The following is a 17,582-nucleotide window of genomic DNA, read 5'->3' as shown; positions in this document are numbered from 1 at the left end:
CATGTACAGAGCTGAGGACATGCAGATTATGTCTTCAAAGACTGGAGACATTTTTTGGCATCGTATTACCCACTCAGCTGCTTCCAGACGCACAGAGCACATAGAAGATGGAACCTCTCACTTTAGAGCAGGTACTAACACAGGAAGAAACTTTTTTTTTTTCCCCTTAAACCCATGATGTAAATAAACTTTGCCTCAGTCATAGCGTTCTAACATAAGATGTGCCAGGATTGAATTGTGTGGCTGACCGAACCGGGCACTGCTCCCAGGGGTTCCCCATTCCTGGCTCTGCTAATGATGCCCCAGGTTGAGCACCTCAGTGCTTCTACTTCTTCAGTGAAGCGAGAGGGGTCGGGGAGGAGGTGAAGGAAGTGATTTAACCCTCCCACAGCTGGATAAAAAGCTGTTCATGCTGTAGCCTGCTGCCATGGGGCAGCAGCATACTCCAGAATGGAGACCGGGGCTGTTCGGGGGCACCAGGCTGGGCCCCGTCCGCCGCGTGATGGAGAGGCCAGGAGAAGGGACCGCCAGGCCCAGCAGAGAGGATCCCCCCCGTAAGCCCATCATCCAGCTAAGGAACAGGCTTCCTGCTCCTTCTAAAGGGAAAATCTCTTCCTCCTGCCTTCCGGAGGGGAGGCAGCGCCTGAGGAGCGCGGCCGATTTCCAGTCAGCCATCCCGCAGTCCACTGGCCGCAGGGGGAACTCGAGCCCCGAAAGCCCACGATGTTCTTCCTCAGCTGGAACCAGCCGAAGGTATTTCTTCTGCCAGGCCGCTGCAGGTCTCACCCCACTTCTCCTACCACAGGCAGGGAGGCCGTCCCCAGGCAGCGCCTTCGCCCCCTCCTCACAGCCAGGCCTCGGCCGAGGGGCTCGCGGGCCACCGCCCAACAAACCCTCGCCCGATGCCTCTGCCAGAGCCGAACTCATCGAAATTCAAGCCTGGGAGAAGCGGTTAAACGAGGACGGAGGACAAGGCAGGCCGTGGCCAGGACAAAGGCTCTCCTGCGGGCAGGGTCTGCTCTGGCCTCGCACGTAGGGCGCTCGGAGGCTGCCGGCGCCGTTCCCCGACATCCGGCACGGCTTCCTGCGCGTCCAGCCGCGACCTGCCCAGAGGGCTCCCTCTGCCATCACAAAGCGCCCGGTACGGAGGGTGCCCCTCCCCATCACAAAGCGCCCGGTACGGAGGGTGCCCCTCCCCAGCTGTCAAACGCCGACACCCCAACCACAGCCGAGGGCAGCGGGGAAGGGTGTTGGCAGCCTACAACCCGCCAGCACGGAGGGAAAGGACTAACGGGGGAGCGGGGGGCGTAACACAAGCGAGCCTCATTCGTACACCGGCGCGGTACGCTCCAGCCAGGCTAGGGAGCCTTCGGTACCTTGTGCGCGCGAATGAGGAGCCGCGGCAGCGCGCTGCTATGGCTGCTACGGAGAGCCCGCGGCGCAGCAGACCGCTCCCTCCCTGTCATTTACCCCTCTATTCGGGAAACTTTTACCGCCGACGCAGCCCGCTGCCCGCGGGCGGGGACGAGACAGCCCGACCCCGCTCAGGCCGCGGGAGCGCCCGGAGGTACCGGCCGGGCACCCGCCAGCGCCGCGGCCCGCAGGGGCCGTTCCTCCCCCGCCGAGGCCCCGGGGAGGGGCCCGCCAGCCGCCCCGGCCCCTCGGAGGAGGCTGAAGCCGCCCCGCGGGCCCGGCCTTCCCCCCGCGCCCTCCCCTCGGGCCCGCGGCGACTCCCGCCCCCGCCGGGGCACAGCCGGGCCGGCCCGGGGGGCCACCAGGTGCCGGGGCCCGCCCGGCGAGGCGCCCTCACCGCCCCCCGCCCGTCCCCTCACCGCCCCCCGCCCGTCCCCTCACCACGCACCGGCTGCTCCCGGCGCAGCGGCCGCGGCTCCCGCTGCTGCTGATGCCGCCGCGGCTCGGCGGCTGCCGCTGCCTACGAGTCGCTGCCTGCCGACATGCCCGCGCTCCGCTGGCATAATCCCCGGCGAGGGTGGGCCGGGCGCAGGCAGCTCCTCGCCCGCCGGCTCTGCCGCGGCGCGGGGACGGCGGAGGCGGGGGGAGGCGAGGCGAGGCGGGCGGGCCGCCGCAGCAGCGGCTCCGCGCTGCGGGGGGGGGAGAGCGGGGAAGGCGAAGAGCGCCGGCACTAGCACTGCCCCTGCCCTGCCGCGGCGGCCGCCGGCCGGACAGCTTTATTCCCCCGCCCGAGCCGTGCCCACCGCCGCGGGGAGCCGCCACTTCCTTCCCCGCGCCGGGCCGGCGCTCCCGCACGGCGGGCGGGCGGGACGGGGGCGCCGCCTGCCGGCCGCGGCGGGGACCGCCGCCTGGGGGCCCCCGGAGCGCGTTCAGCAGCGGGCTGGGCGCCTCTCCCCGGCCCGCACCCGTGCGGGGCTCCGGCGGGCCGCGGGCGCTCTTACCGCCTTCCTCCAGACGCTGCCCGCGCCGGCTTCCCGCCCCTGCTGGGCTCCTTTGCCGGGGGCCCGCAGGAGGGGTGGCTGAGGGTGGCGGAGCCGGTGGGTGAAGCCCCGGCCCAGGCTCTGCCCTAACCCTGCCCCCGGCGCAGGACCTGGTGCAGACCGGAGCAGTGCTGGTTACTCCTGCAACTTTACTCTCTGCAAAGAATGGAGAAAAATCGCTAAAGGTTTAGCAATCATTTTATTCAGAAACCGCAGGAAAAAAATCACCAACGAAATTCGCTGTTAACATTTTAAATACTTGCCGATTTGCTGCGGGTTTTTTTAAGGATACATCACTTCACTGCTTCTGTTCCACTCTGCAAAAAAAAAATACTACCAGCAACCAGCCCCTTGTTAAGGCCTGGATAATTCCGAACGCACCGGCTTCAGGAGGGCTGCACAGCTGACACGCTTCACGCTCTCCGTCCTCATCAAGGGCTCCCTTGCACCTCACCCAGACCCGCTCCCGTTTCTGCTCTCAGGGGCAGGGTACCCGTGCTCCTGCCTGCTCCCCCCAAAACCACAGCTAGCCCGCCTCGTGAACGAGTCCGTTTTGTAAAAGCTGCGCTGCCACAGCAAGTTCTAGTCCGCATTCTAGCTCTTTTTAGAGACAAAGTTCCCCGGGGAAGGCAGATTATACCTAAAGCTAGCAATGGTATAGAGACACTTCTTTTATTTATTTGCTTTTTAGCTATGTGGACAAATAGAAATTTTATTTTCCAAAGGTTAAATCGCAGACCTGAAGGAGTTGTAATGTTTATTATCAGAGAGAAAACTATGCATGGGAGTGTCTTGCACGGGCAGAGACAGAACAAAGCCTGGGGCTCCCAGCAAAACCTTGTAGATCTGGAAAGGCGATAAACGCCTGCGCTGAGAGGTGTCAGGTGGAAGAACGAAAGAGGATGACTGAAGTCCTCCTCAGAAGAAGCATAAGCTTCTGGTTCTCTGGGAAGCCCTTATTTGTCCTCAAATACAGAACAAGGCAATTTGCTCCTGTTAAGAGGAAGAATTTTAAAAGGGATTTTTAAAAAAAACCAAACAAAAACAGCCCGCAAAGCACGCAGCAAGCGCAGTCACGTTTTCCACAGTAAACGCGCACTTCGCGTGCCCCACTTTTTGATGCTTCGGGTCTGATTTCCAGAAGCACTGAGCATTCAGGCCTCCCGCTGATTTAATCTGGAACTGCAGATTCTCTGCCCCTCTGAAGAATCAGGCCGCAGGCACCATACTGAACAGGTCACCCCAAGCCAGACACTTACTTGAAAAGGTTGTCCTAGAAGTTTACCAAGGCAATACGTATATTTTTTTTCCCCCTTCAGTGTTATGATAGAACAGAAATAGCCTAAAGAGCTCCAACAGATGGAAGAGGACTTTTGATTAAAAAATAAATTCTGACTCACAATGCAGTTTTCTGGATGTAATAAAAAAGAGTTCATGACTATGAACAGGACTGGAAAGACTGGAGTGGAGATAAAGGGAGGTGATAAGGGAAGGCAGTGCAATAGCTGAACTGATTTACCTACTTACCTACCTACTTGCAATGCCTGTCAGGAAAATTGTGTTTGTTTTTGCTGTAGTGCTGATAGAAAGAAACAAGACCTTCAGCGGACCCATGTGACAGTTTCCTGGGATGGATTCCTTGGAAAAACCCTGCTGGCTGAATGATACTTTTGAAGAATACTTTTAAATTGTACCTGTTAATAACTTAAAAGTGGTTGGAAAACTTCTTCAGGTAAAAAGTAAAGCTGCACAAGGAAGTCAAGATTCTTTTTTTCCTCCCTCAACCCCTTCTGAGTAAAAATTACAAGTAAAAATATGGAATACCATCAAAACTGTACATCTCTTCACGTACCTGGAAGTATATTTGAGCAATTTATCTCCAAGCATTCAGGCCAAATTTCTACATTTTAGAGTAAAGGGGAAAATGAGTAACTAACATCCTTGACTTCTCCCCAACTCTCATCTTGCATTAAAAGAACCCGCAGGGCAGAACTGGCTGCAAAAATACATTTTTTCAAAAAGCCTGTGCATGGGTAGGACAGTTCTTCATCAAGTATCTTGAAACACAGCACTCTAATTTTAGAATCAGACCTTAACAAGCTTCCTTTATGACAGCTACTCTGGCCTTATAATCACATCATTGGTGGTTAAACATCTTGAACAAGGACAGAATTTGAAATGCACAATATGATTAAAACCTACATTATCGCTGATGTAATATCCCAGAACCTATTCTTGTTCTTGGGCAGGAGGAAAGAATCTAATTAAACATTTATTTAATATTAAAATACAAACTAGAATATCAACGTTGGACAGTAATTCAGCAATGCCAACTAGCAAATATGTATTTTTCACCACGAAAAATGCATGTATGTTCACAAATACAGCTTGGATTTGGTTTGGAAATGTACGCGATCAGAACACCGGCACGGCAGAAAACCCAGTCTGGCACGTTAAAACAGAAAACTCAGGTAAGTGGTTACAGTCCTGGAGCGTCAGCTGGAGTTGAGTTGCTCACTGGGAGACAGGACGGCTGCTCTCAGTCTCGTGAATCCCGGTACTCGTGGTACCAAAACGCTACTCACTGCAACTGTTGGGAGACGTCAAATAAATTTAGAGCAACATTTTCCTAACACAGCCAGCAGCAGCCAAACTAGCAAAGACACGTACCAGTTTGCAGCCAGCCAGCCATAATGAAAGTATTGCTCACTGGTTTGTCACAATGAAAAATATCCATGTTATAAGGTTTAAATTAAGATGATTTACCATATAACAGTAGTTATCTTTAACACAGGTAATTCATGTTGCTTTTTGTATTAAAGTTCAAAATTTCCCATTGGCTAATATTTACATCTTACCATAAATATTTATAAAATGGTGAGGAAAACGAAGTGCAAAAGGGTAATGCTATCGTTTTCTGAAAACAAGCTGCCTTTTAGTTTCTTATTCTTATTATAAATTGAATATCACTATTTAAAAATAATTAATATTTCTAAAAATATTACAATACAGGATAAACATTGATTTTTCAAGTGTAACAAAAATATGTTTAAAATATAGGTGGCTGTTTGAAGTACAAAATATTGCTGTTTGTAAAGGGTAACATGGTTGTAAAACTACTATTGAGGGTTTATAAAAATACAAAACAGTTTGCATTTACTGAGTGCATAATTACATATTAGTGCAAAAAAAAAAAAAGCATATTTGCATTCAACAGAGAATTGTCAAAGATTTGCAGAGGTACGTAAAACATGAAATCTTTTCAGAGTCATGCGTATTGACCCCAAATCTCTATTAATCCTCTCCAAGCGATCTTCCAGGGCTTCCTAAATGAAACAGTTAAAGAAAAGAAAGAAAGAAAAAAAACCACAAAAGATTTAATAACATACAACAAAATCCAATCAACCTTCTAAAATGAAGAAACTCCTATTATTCCTCTATTCAACTGGTGTCCTTTCTGACACATTACTAGCACACTATTAGCACCCAAAAACTAGATAGAGCCAGACCTACAAACTTTTCGCATTATTTTTATGTATGTGTGTGTATTCGTGGGTTGTTGGCTTTTTTTAAAACTGTTTCAGGTATTTTGTTTTTGGTTTTTTTTTTCCACGTGACTTACGAAACTCCATGAGAAAAAGCTGACAAGAATTAGGACAGGCTGATAGTTAGGGAGACACATTTAGGAACAGCGGACCACTGTACTGAGTAGCAGTATTGATTTACTAGAATGCACTTTTACTTTCAAATTGGTAACAAGCCCTGGGATTACAATTTCGGAAATGCCGAAGCTGTAGGCTTTGCAGAGACCTCTAAAACACAACTTTGAGACACTTGTTTTTATTAAAAGAGTCTGCAGAGCTTTCCCAAGAAGGTGCTCTCCTGTATTGCACCTATACTACTTATTTTTGCCTTCTTATTTTCTTCTTTATACTTTCAAGTAGACAAAATCCAACTAAACACACCAACCCTAAACTTTGCACTTTCTTCTACACCATAACACCCTCTCTACAGCTGCAGGGATCTATTTCACAGTCACTGCATTTTCTTAATGTATTGCCTTTATCTACCTCTCAGTGTTACCACAAGAACAGACTATTCTTGCAGTAATTTGGAAAAATGCATCCCCTGTACAAAAAAATAGGCAATATAAATAGTCTTATGCAGAATATACACTATGTAGTATGTGTATATATGTATACACAGACTTTTTCTTTATATGCTTATATACACACACACACTCTCACACAAAAGAAAAGTTGTCAGTTCGTGGGGAGGGGGAGCGGAAATCAAATGTTTTCAGGGCTAATTATTCTTTTCTGAATCACTTGCATACAAATTATCCAGACTTAGATCTTTTACCTAGCAAGTGCTGGAGTGTGTTTATAATTCACTCGCAGTAACTACCCAATCATCTTCTAATGCAGTAGTCTAGAGAACATCTTCCACACAGATTCAAAATTCAGCCATATTCAGGAACAATTCTCAGTGGTATGGAAAAATTCCCATAGTAATCGCACTTACTATATAGCAGAACTTTCATCTACACTATATATTCTCAAATTGTGGAAGAGCAACTTAAGAGAACCATCATATGTAAAAGCTTTTTCACCTGATTTAATCTTGCTTGCAAGGTCATTCTTCCACCAGAACAAGGTATTCGACTCAATGCAGCCTCAATCTAGTAACAGAAAATACTTCAGCTGTAAATTACACTTTCAAGAGCCAATATAAACCTTCCTAACTAATCTTACAAAAGAGAGGTGAGGTGTATAGATTACAAATACATGTCCAATCTTGTTCTTAAACACTAACTTATGTTACCGTAATACTGTGCCATACAAAACTGATCCAAAAGTTAACATTCGTAAGCAGACCCTCGCAAGGACCATTTTGAATAGAGTGCTCTTAGTTGCCAGAATAATCTTCCTTGTTTGAAAGGTTGATTTAAAGCATTGTCCATTAAGGAAGAAGGTAAATTCACTCCAACTCTTCCATCCACACTCTGTTTATGTTAAAGTGACTCTCCTTTAATGAAGTTAGGAACAGGAAAGGACTGATGTGTGGGAAGTAGAGCAAGGAATGATAATGGCACATTCCTAGGGTTAACACCAGAAATTGCGCGTGAATTTCAGCCATGCATTGCATAGGTACATGGCTACACCCCTCACCTCTCATACAACAACTATGTTTTGTCACAACTTTAAAATAAAAATAATCTTTGCCTGTTGCTTTTCTTGAGTCAGTTCATCAAAAAGCCTCTCTGTTTCAGCCAGAGTCTTAATCCTTGCTGCATACTTGAAGTCTCCCTCATAAGGTGATAGCACTGGCTCATATTTTTGTGCTATGCTCCTCTCGTCCCACGCTGTCGCTTTATTCATTCCAGTATTGACGGATTCAGCACAAGAGCTGTGTCTGACACCTGAATGCTGCCTTCCTATCAACAAAACAGGGGTCTTTTTATTTGTTTTGTAATTGTCTGAAATTATTACATAGGACAGAAAAAGAAACTAACAACCAGAAAAGCTGTGTGATCTTGGAGGTGTATGAATGGGGATAGTGACTAAAAAAGCCTCATTAGCTTGCCTTAAGCAGACTTCTCAGAAGAATGTGAAACATTTGTACGGGTCATCTTTCAAGTGATCTTTATAATACAGCATATTTTTAGGTTAACAAACAGATTATGGTATTGTGTTAATTAGGAATTACGTTTAATGGTACAACATTCCTAAATATGACCATGTAGACTAGTTGTCATGAAAACACTACTCTAAAAAAATGCATTGATAAAAACAAAGCAGAACGTTGTGACAAGAATTACAAAAAAGTGAGAAGAGATTTGATTCAGTCAATCATTTAAAATATCTGAAACAACTGTTTTTATTATAGTTGCTCTTTGCTATCTGTAATGCAATGTTTAGCAACAGAATTTTATTAGTATGACTGAGGATGTATATCATAACATAGACCCCACTGAGATATGCATTGTATAAAATGAGTTAAGCATAGGAAAACATATCGCCCTTCTTTCTCAATTTAATTATTTTTGTTGTTTCATTGTGTTTGTGCACACACACATATACATAAAAATAAAATCCTGTATGAATGGTATTTCTCTGTCTACAGGAATAAGACAATATGTAGAGGATTTTTAAAAGTTAGACTTCATAGAGTAAGATGTCAGCTTTCTATTTAAGCAGCTGTTACCAATGGGGAAAAAATTATGGCAAAAAAACTACTTTGACAGATTACCTTCTACATCATCTAGCGAGAGAAACTGGAGCCTTTTTCTTGGATTATTGTGCTGTAAAGTAGATGTAGGACCAGTTTCCAGGTCATCTAGAAGTATATCAAATCTACAGAACAGGAAGCACACCACAATTACTTGCTAGAAATTATGTATCAACCAATACACTTTTTCACCTTTTGGTTAAATAAACAAATTGTTTATAAAACAATTTCTATCCCACAAGCATCGCAAGTCTTTTGATTACTGCTAATAGTATCATACCCTGGCACACTTCTGTTTGCACACACCAAAATACCTCATTCACGTGACTTTCTTTCAGAAGCAGGCCAAGCTGTCACTCCCAAACACACTGAGCTCCCATGTTGTCATCCTCGAGAACCATCAAAGTGGTGCTAGACATGTCTTCTTCCTCATGCACACGTCCTACACTTTGATCTCGCAGCTAAGTATTATCTCTGAAACTCTACAAACCTTGCCAAACAAAGATCTCTATAGAAACCATAGTATCTAGTACAGTTAGCAGAAAGTTAAGTTTATGTATTTTTTAACATGCTTGTCGTGCCATGACAGGTAGGCAGATACTACTTTCAACTTTTATTTACATCTCCTGATAAGCAGCATGTGGATCTGGACTTATCCACAAAACAATTCTAGAACTTCTTTGTCACTGATCAGTGTTGTGTCAATAGTAAACCCAACATCTGATCTTGGTGAATGCTCATCTTTCTCAACTTGGTGAAATCATTCTAGATTTTTCTCGCCAGATTTTGAAAAGTGAAACTTAGGTTTATATTTAGAAATCTTCACATGACTAATTTTCTGGAACTTTTAATGAACAAAAAACATCAGGAACAGCATTAAGCCTGCATAAACATACTGCTGCTATAATAATGATCAGAACACAATTGTATTCATAAAACTCATACCTTGTCACTGTGTTTTCATTTTTGCTAAGCAAATGGCTAAATCCAGGAGAGAGGTTTTCTTTTGGAGATCGTTTTGGGCTGTATGTCACAGACACTGGTGCCAACATTATCTCTCTCCTTGCTGCAAAAGGCGAAAGTATGTTTAACTACCTAATGCAGTATCTCCCACTCACGCCATCAGATGCTTACATCTTAAAAGAATCCTCCTCAAAGCTGTGTACATGTTTATTTAAATTAGATGAAGTGCATCGCAACATAGAAAAATTAGAATAAACTTAGAACTCTGACGTTTTCTATAGTTATAGACAAGCTTTTTTCAGACTGTCTGTTACAACAATACAGAAATCCTATCCTCCTTCTAGAAATTTTTCTTCCTTCTAGACTAGCCTTTCATTATTTGCTTCTACTTTGAGTAACACAAACCAAACTTCAGAAAAGCACTTACTTGGAGTATTTGATTTCCTGTTTGAAGGAGGAAGGGACGATGACCTCTGGCCAGAAGGGGAGCTGTACCGTTTTGGTCTGTGTTGGTCTTTACCTTTCTCTGGGGATCGGTTAGCAACTAAGGAAGTTTCAACAAACCCAACAGTTTGTCGTCGATTTGATGTTTCTAATTAAAACAAAAAAGTTATTTGATTAATCAATCTTCTTCAATACAAGAACTCACAAATATTCTCCTGTACTCAGCTTTTAGTGTACAAAGACTGCACTTAAGTCTGCCTCACGTCAACGTATTTGTGCTGTTTTGCTCAAATCTCACTTCCTGCCCATCATATTAATGAAACAGATAGTTTAACTCCTCAAAAAGGATGCTTTGCAGCATGTGTGGGAGAAGTGATGCTAAGTAACACCGATTTAATAAAGAGACAGTGGAAAGCAGGACAAAAGCATCTTTTGGGAAAGAGGGTTAGAGTACCTGCCTGAAGCAAGAATATAAACATTTAAGAAAGACTCAATGTTTTCTAATTACAAGGCTTCCTAAATCAATATTGTTAGAACAGCTCAGTGCAGTCCTACAGTACACATGCCAGCTTTCTTAGTAACATTCTGATACAACACCATGAGAACAAAACTAAAATGCATGTACAGCCAGCCGGAGCTTGGTTAGGACTCCATTAACTGTTTATAAATACTGAGATATTCTTAGAAAAAGAACATTAACTACTCCCTAGCTCGAGACCTAACAGCAACCTTTGCATTCCCTCTATTTTAAACAAGTCACTTAGCTATACCATTTTGAATTTTCTTAGGAAAACTCCAGAAGTTTGCATGCTAAAACTGTTTTTATCCCATCACTCAAGCCTGATGGACTTTAACGTTGAGAATAACAAAACCAAGAGGACATGCAAACAAAGAAAAGCCAGTAAAGACAAGTTCAGGAATACAAAAATAAAAGTTACTAGCTGATGTGTCTTCTTTTTCTGTCTGTGTACCCCAATCTTTAAATGCTTTTCCTTCTTCAAGTTCTTTAAAGGCTTTTATAATTGGTGCTTCTGACATCTCATTTTCTTTCTTTTCTACTGTGTTTGTTGAAGAGTCTTCTTGTGAGGAGTCTTTTTCAGGAGGAGAATGATGCCTTAAAGAATGTGGGGCAGTGGGGGGGAAAAAAAGGATCAAGTTTTTTTACTTTATTTCATATATCCAAATACTAGCCAAGTAAACAAAAACCTGGAGAAATTTAGGTTGAGATTTACAGTCGTCAAAACAAAAATTTTAAGGGTGCTTTTTCATTTCAGCAAAGAACCCCAGAGGATTGTGTTATAGGCAATTCAAGAATCTAAAGTTGAACAGTATGAGTTAAATTTGGTGACTTGTTCTTTTTCAGGTCTTCTTAGAACTAAATACATCCTGACAGAGGCTTTAGAAACTTCTAAGTAAGAAGGCAAACTACTGAGAAATTACACCCTAAATTACACCTGAAGCTTCACACTGGCAGAAAGCTGCAGCCAACCGCTCCAGCTCACATCCAATACAAAAGAGCACACTGTGTCCAAACTCAGAGTAGAACTGGACACAAACACGGAGGCAGTGGCACAAGATGCAGTTGAAACTGGTATTTCAGGGAAGGTACTAAAGGCTGCTGCCGCTTGCTTCATACCAGGTTAGTGACAGAAGAAGGTTGTTTTGTTTCTAAGGAATTGTATAGCATCTACAACATCAAGAAGTGGTTTTTTTAGAACTCTGTTTAACAAGTACAAAATCTAGAAATATCCATCTAGTCAATTCCGGATAAAATTATTTTTAGAAGTGTTCAACTTTACGTCATAGTGGAGACTGAAGGAAAGCAACTCACCTAGAAGGAATATAGGTTTCTTCTAATCTGTTATCTTTGGCGCTTTCCTGCACTTCCAAAGGCTGGCCAGTGAAGATCGAATACTCCGCTCCTGGTATCAACCACTTTCGCCTGCTGACATCAGGAGTTGCCAGCTTGCTGTGGGAACAAAAAACTTCAAAATTATGAAAGGCTTTGGAATTTTTTCTTTTTTAATTTAAGAAGAAAATTAAGAAAATCCAGCTATTTATTCTAGTTAAGCAGAAACAATAACAAATATACAATAAACTTGTAAGTACCATGGAGAAATAACTGGGTTTTAAAATATGTTTGTAAAGTAAAAATAAAATATTAAAAATAATTTTAAAAAACCATATGTTGAGATTTCAGTCTAAATTACGCAATATGCTCAGAATGCGGAACTCCACAAAGACTTTCTTGTAATTTAATGCTGCTTACCGAGACCAAGGTTTGCATAACAAGCAGTTCTCAACTAATTAAACAAAAACATTTTGGTGTAGATTACTCCAATAGTTCAGAGCATCTGACTCCACCTTTCCTTTTGACACCATTTATTAGAAAAATAAAAAAAGAAAAACCAAAAAACCCAAAAAAGAAAAACCAAAAAACCCAAACAAGAAAAAGTCACCGTTGCTGACCTGAGAGTGTTAAATATTAACTAAAGAGCATCAGTGAGTATATTGTCTTGAAATATCAAAAGAAAAAAATGTGATTTTTTCATACACAGGAAAGTATATGATAATTAGGAAAAAAGGGTTCTTGTTTACACAAGCTATGAACTGTAACTACTATTCTGTAAATCTATCCTGCTGTGCATTCAATTGGAATGAGGCCTTCTTTGAGCCTTCGAGATCAGTTAGGGACAGATTAACTTCCAAATCCATATTGACTCTTACATCTTCCTCCCTGATGAACATGGTCTGCCATGTTCAGGTCTTCCTTTTTTCTGTTCATTGTTGAGGGATCTTGTTCATAAATATTAAAATAGCTCTAAACAGAAATCTGTCTCTGTAATATATTAATACATAAATTACTTGCATCTTCATAATAATAAAAAAACAGATCCCCCCAAAATACTACTGTTCAATATCTACAAATGGACACCCACAAAACACGTTACATTATCAATTTTGTGCTTTACAACATCAGTGCTGAACTGGGAAAGACACCCAAGAAGCCATAATCAAGTAATAAAAAATGAAGGAGAACAAAGCTTTTCAGGTTTTTAAAACATAAAAAACCCCAGAACACAGTCAACTTTAATTTCCCTAACATAAATTCACAATTCAAACTAGAGTATGCATTCTAATCGAACTTCCACTCTACTCTCAGGAAACCTGTACAAACTGTATTTAGAAACATAAAACGTAGTTACCAGCCTTTCAAATCAATGACACAGAAAACCTCTAATGGCTAATTGGACTATTAGATTTTATTCCCAAGATCTTTGTTGAGCATGGGAATCCCTATTCAGCTGAGCAACTGAGACCTATCACTCATTTAGGAAGACTAGAGACAGTCTCCCAAGTCACACATATAGTATCCAATTTATTTATTTGTTTTTAGTAATTTCTTGGCATGTGAAGTCTCTGGATTACGTCACATATTTAATCCAGTTTAGCCTACAGACTGACATCCTTATCCATTTTTAGCCAAAACACATTAAAAAGTATTCTAAAACACATGACCTGTTTTCACATTGTTGGAATATTCACTTACTTGGCACAAGAGGTTCTTAAATGACTTTCGGTAATATGGCGAAGTTTCAGCATATTTTCATGTTCTACCTGCTTGAGCTGAGCTTCAAGTTTTGAAATTGTCCTAATGTGGAAGTAGCAAAGATGCATTATAAGATGATTTGAAAGACATGAAAGAGATATCATAGTTCTTAGAGTTTACTCATTTTTATTCAGATATCCTGGGTAAAGCAGAAGAACAAAAGCAAGTACTATATTTTTATCTATCTATCTAAATAGGTATATAAATATATATTTGAATTCTAAGTTAAATAAGTTAGGTAGCTTAGCTAGAAAGACGGGACCAGGAGATGTTGCTGTGGATCAAAGCATTCAGCTCAGAGGGGTTTGGGAAAATAAAGCGAGAACATTTTTCCTCCTTGAAATGATGTATTTATACAAAGGCCTCCCTGAAACTGGTTTTAATGAGTGGCTCTCTCGCCTGTGTGTCACTCAGGTAACTCCACCAATCTGCTGCTCAGGCTCTTCACACGATTTTCCTCTCCACATACTCCAATCAACATCTTCAGTGAACTAGCCTTTAGCAATGCAACACCATCTTAGGCATTCCCCACCTGGGGAATAGAAATACAGGGGTTTGGAGCAGGATGTAAAGATCTCCCTTTTCCACTACAATTTCCCCAGTCTGGAAATGTCCCTAGCTAGCAGCGTCAAGAATCAGGCAGGAAAACAGAAGCACCAGCAATTGTCTGAACTGTCCTTCACACTGTCTTCATTTCTTCAACAGTCCCAATAAAAATTGAAGGCAGAGTGGTTTTGGCTTCCTTCTATTCCTTTCTTAAATTCTTCCTATTCATTCTTTCTATTCTTCTTCTTGAAAAATTGGGTGATCTGAGCAGCCAAGAAGAGGACTGTTACATCTCCCGAGGACCACATTTGCGATTTTTCTGGGTTTGGCTGAAGACTACACACAGGTTAATGTTCGGTGGCAATAACATTTGGAATGAATTTTGAGGTGATACTTGTAGCCACATTTCTAGAAGACTCATCAAAAAACACGCATTAAAAAAAAAATAAATATCTTCCTAACAGTCTGGGTTTCGGCTGCTCGTATAAAAACATAAAAGGAAATTAAGACAGCACATACAGAAGAATGCCAAGGGAGATGAATGATGTGAAACATCACCTCATTACAGTTCTACAATGCCTGCCCTAGATCTCTCTCAGATGTCCTCTCCTCTCACCTCTCTAGACTTTCCTGAGCAAGTGTACTGTTTAACACCCTTGACAAGGAGTGGCTGAGAAATCCCAAACTAGAGGATATGTTTATAATTTTAAGTCCCTCAGTGGTCACACATGTCTTGCCTAGGTCCTACCCAGAAAGTATAAAGCTCAATGGATTTCTGTTTTCCCAACCAAAAAATAGATCCAGGTAGCATGAGGGACATCCACAGGAGATATTATTCCTGCTCTACACATGGAACACCTTTGTATCCTTTATTCATGCCTAGGAGCCATAATCTTGAACAGCAAACTCTTGCCAGCATCCTTGCTCCTGCAAACCAGAACAGAGACTGGTTAGCTGAAGATGGGGGGTCCTGAGGAGACAACTGTAGCAGTAAAAGCTTGAGCAGTGGACTGGCTGGGCTAGCTGAGTGACAACCATCAGAAAGGAAGCAGTTAATTACGTCCCACTGGAAGATACTGTGATCAAGGAAGTAGAAAAAACACACATCCTAAAATAACAAGATTTTTAGTGTGCACAAAGTAACACAAAGCAACATGAAATGCTTCAGAAGATGTAATTAAAATTGCAAGATCTACAGCCTTCATAATCTAGGAGTAAGTGTTAGGCCATAGCCTGTATCTCATATTGTTAAAACAGTAGTAAGACAGTTTCGCATTTACCTTTTCAGATCAGAAATCTGCATGTTTGCATCAAGCAACTTGTTTTCAGTTGTATTTAACGTATCCTACAAGCACACAAGGGAAAAAAGTAAAAAGCCTAGAAACTACAGAAGTGCATTGAAAAAAAAATAATTAACTGTACATCAGTCTTGAAAACAATGTGTTAAATGCGCTTTTCTATTTGAAAGGGAGGTCCATTAAATTTCTTTGGCTGATTTTGCGGTATTTTTGCAGTCTATGACTGGAAAACAGTACATTCCAAACTCCCTCTTCTTCCCTTTCCCGGGCTCTGGAGATATAGTAAGACACTATCAGTTAAAATAAATATGGATCTTTCCATTTGATCTTTTTCAAAATACCTAATTTAACTCAGTTAATTCTATGGCACATTATCACATATTTTGCATGTTTATTTTTTTAGTTAACTAGCATGTACTTACTTTTACTCTTTCATGTTCTTTTCCAAGGGACTCATATTCTCCTAAAAGCTAAAACAAAACAAAGAAAAGAACACACAAACCCACACTGAGACTATATACAAATAACAGCTTTGTTAGCTGCTGTAAATTGCTTGTCTAACGTGTGCAGAAGCACTACAGGGGATACAGAGTGTACTTTAATATTATTTGTTAAGTTCTAGCATCTTCTAATTGGAACAAGAAGTTAGGCAAGACAAGCAGAGACAGAGCTACTTACACAATGTATTTCTAATACTCAAATTATTTATCTCTAAAGAAATTGAAGGAACTGAATGAACGAACTGGTAAAACTTCTCACTGACTTTAAAGCTGACTTTGTATTTTGAAATTTTAGTTTTAAAAAAGGAGTTAAAGCATGAAGTAGCTTTTCCAGCAAATGCTCATTTTGCCAATCCATTTAAAAATTCCATAAAGGTATTACTGAAGAATCAAAGGAATAATTCCTTTGATTCAGTCTAAAATCATACACAAAATTAACAGTTTTAGCAAGTTGTGATGACTTATGAAAGAAAGTCAGTCCGTTCCCACTAAGCTTAAGAACGGAAAAAATAACTTGTTCCAAAATAATTTTCTGTAATACCTCTAAAAATAAAATTAATAGCACGTGGAGTAGTAAAATACCTGAGACAGATTATGACAAGCATTATCACATCAAGCACACACTTGCTGCCTTCAATAATTGTTTTTAAGTATCTATTAGGTCCATAGTATCATCTAACACTTAGCCTACTGAGTAGTCAGCTGAATAATTTCTGTTCTCTTAGACGTGCATTAAGACTTTACAATGGTAAACTTTGCATAGGTTTCCGAAACACCCAAGACTCGCTGTGTTTGTAACACACCATGCAACTGTAAACACTGTTGCCTGTTTTCTTACTTACATTTTGAAACATTTTATTTTCTTCCTTTAGCCTCGTATTTTTATTATCAGATAACTTATAAGCCTTTTCAAATGCTTCCTCTAGATCTTTAAGCCTTGATTTTAGTCGACTGATAGTGTTATCCTTCTCTTTATTATTTGTGCGCATTTCTTCAATACGTTCTTGCAAAACTTTGGAAGTATTACTGACTGCATAAAAGCGTTCTCTCCAATCTGTCTGTAAGAGAAAAAAACATTCATTATAATGCTTACCTAGCAGATTTTTATTTCAGCACAAAGCATAATCTAAAAATCACCTAAATAGAAAAAAAGGGTACATCTGTACATGAACTAATCAAGATTTTTGCTTATTTCTGTGATGTATAAAGAATGAAAATGAAGACTAAAAACCAAAAAAATGTATTTATTTTATAGGACTTAAAATATCTAGAGGTTAGGCTTCTGATCCCAGCTGATTGTCTTGCTTGCCAGCATAGAAAAACGTCTGCCGACGGCGGAATGAATTAGTCTCTCCAGGTGTCTAACTTTGTCACAACAAAGTGTCCTGTTCTTTGACCAATAAATGCAGCTATGCAGTCCTAAGCTAACGGGTCTGACCTAGCCAGAAAGACTGTGTAAATATACTTAGAAAGACAATATTTTTGCTACAGTGCAGATGAGATTTGCTTTTGTCACAGCTCTAATAAGAGATCAAAA

The 17,582-nt window shown here is 41.7% G+C and overlaps 1 protein-coding gene across 1 annotated transcript in view; it reads right to left on the bottom strand.

Moving 5' to 3' along the window:
• Positions 1-4,693: 4,693 nt before the first annotated feature.
• Positions 4,694-17,582, bottom strand: part of MPHOSPH9 (M-phase phosphoprotein 9) — a 29,464-nt gene continuing 16,575 nt past the window's right edge. The window contains exons 12-23 of the mRNA XM_059827516.1: positions 16,888-17,103; positions 15,968-16,015; positions 15,528-15,592; positions 13,642-13,743; positions 11,936-12,060; positions 11,030-11,215; positions 10,075-10,239; positions 9,630-9,750; positions 8,706-8,809; positions 7,679-7,932; positions 7,066-7,134; positions 4,694-5,779 (exon numbers count right to left, since the gene is read on the bottom strand). Coding sequence (XP_059683499.1) covers positions 5,678-5,779; positions 7,066-7,134; positions 7,679-7,932; positions 8,706-8,809; positions 9,630-9,750; positions 10,075-10,239; positions 11,030-11,215; positions 11,936-12,060; positions 13,642-13,743; positions 15,528-15,592; positions 15,968-16,015; positions 16,888-17,103 — 1,557 coding nt within the window. The 3' untranslated portion in view covers positions 4,694-5,677. The remainder of the gene's footprint in view (positions 5,780-7,065; positions 7,135-7,678; positions 7,933-8,705; positions 8,810-9,629; positions 9,751-10,074; positions 10,240-11,029; positions 11,216-11,935; positions 12,061-13,641; positions 13,744-15,527; positions 15,593-15,967; positions 16,016-16,887; positions 17,104-17,582) is intronic.

The sequence above is a fragment of the Gavia stellata genome, chromosome 21, assembly GCF_030936135.1.
Source record: "Gavia stellata isolate bGavSte3 chromosome 21, bGavSte3.hap2, whole genome shotgun sequence".
NCBI lineage: Eukaryota > Metazoa > Chordata > Aves > Gaviiformes > Gaviidae > Gavia > Gavia stellata.
The sequence above is the reverse complement of the archived record's forward strand: the minus strand, read 5'-3'. Positions and strand labels throughout refer to the sequence as shown.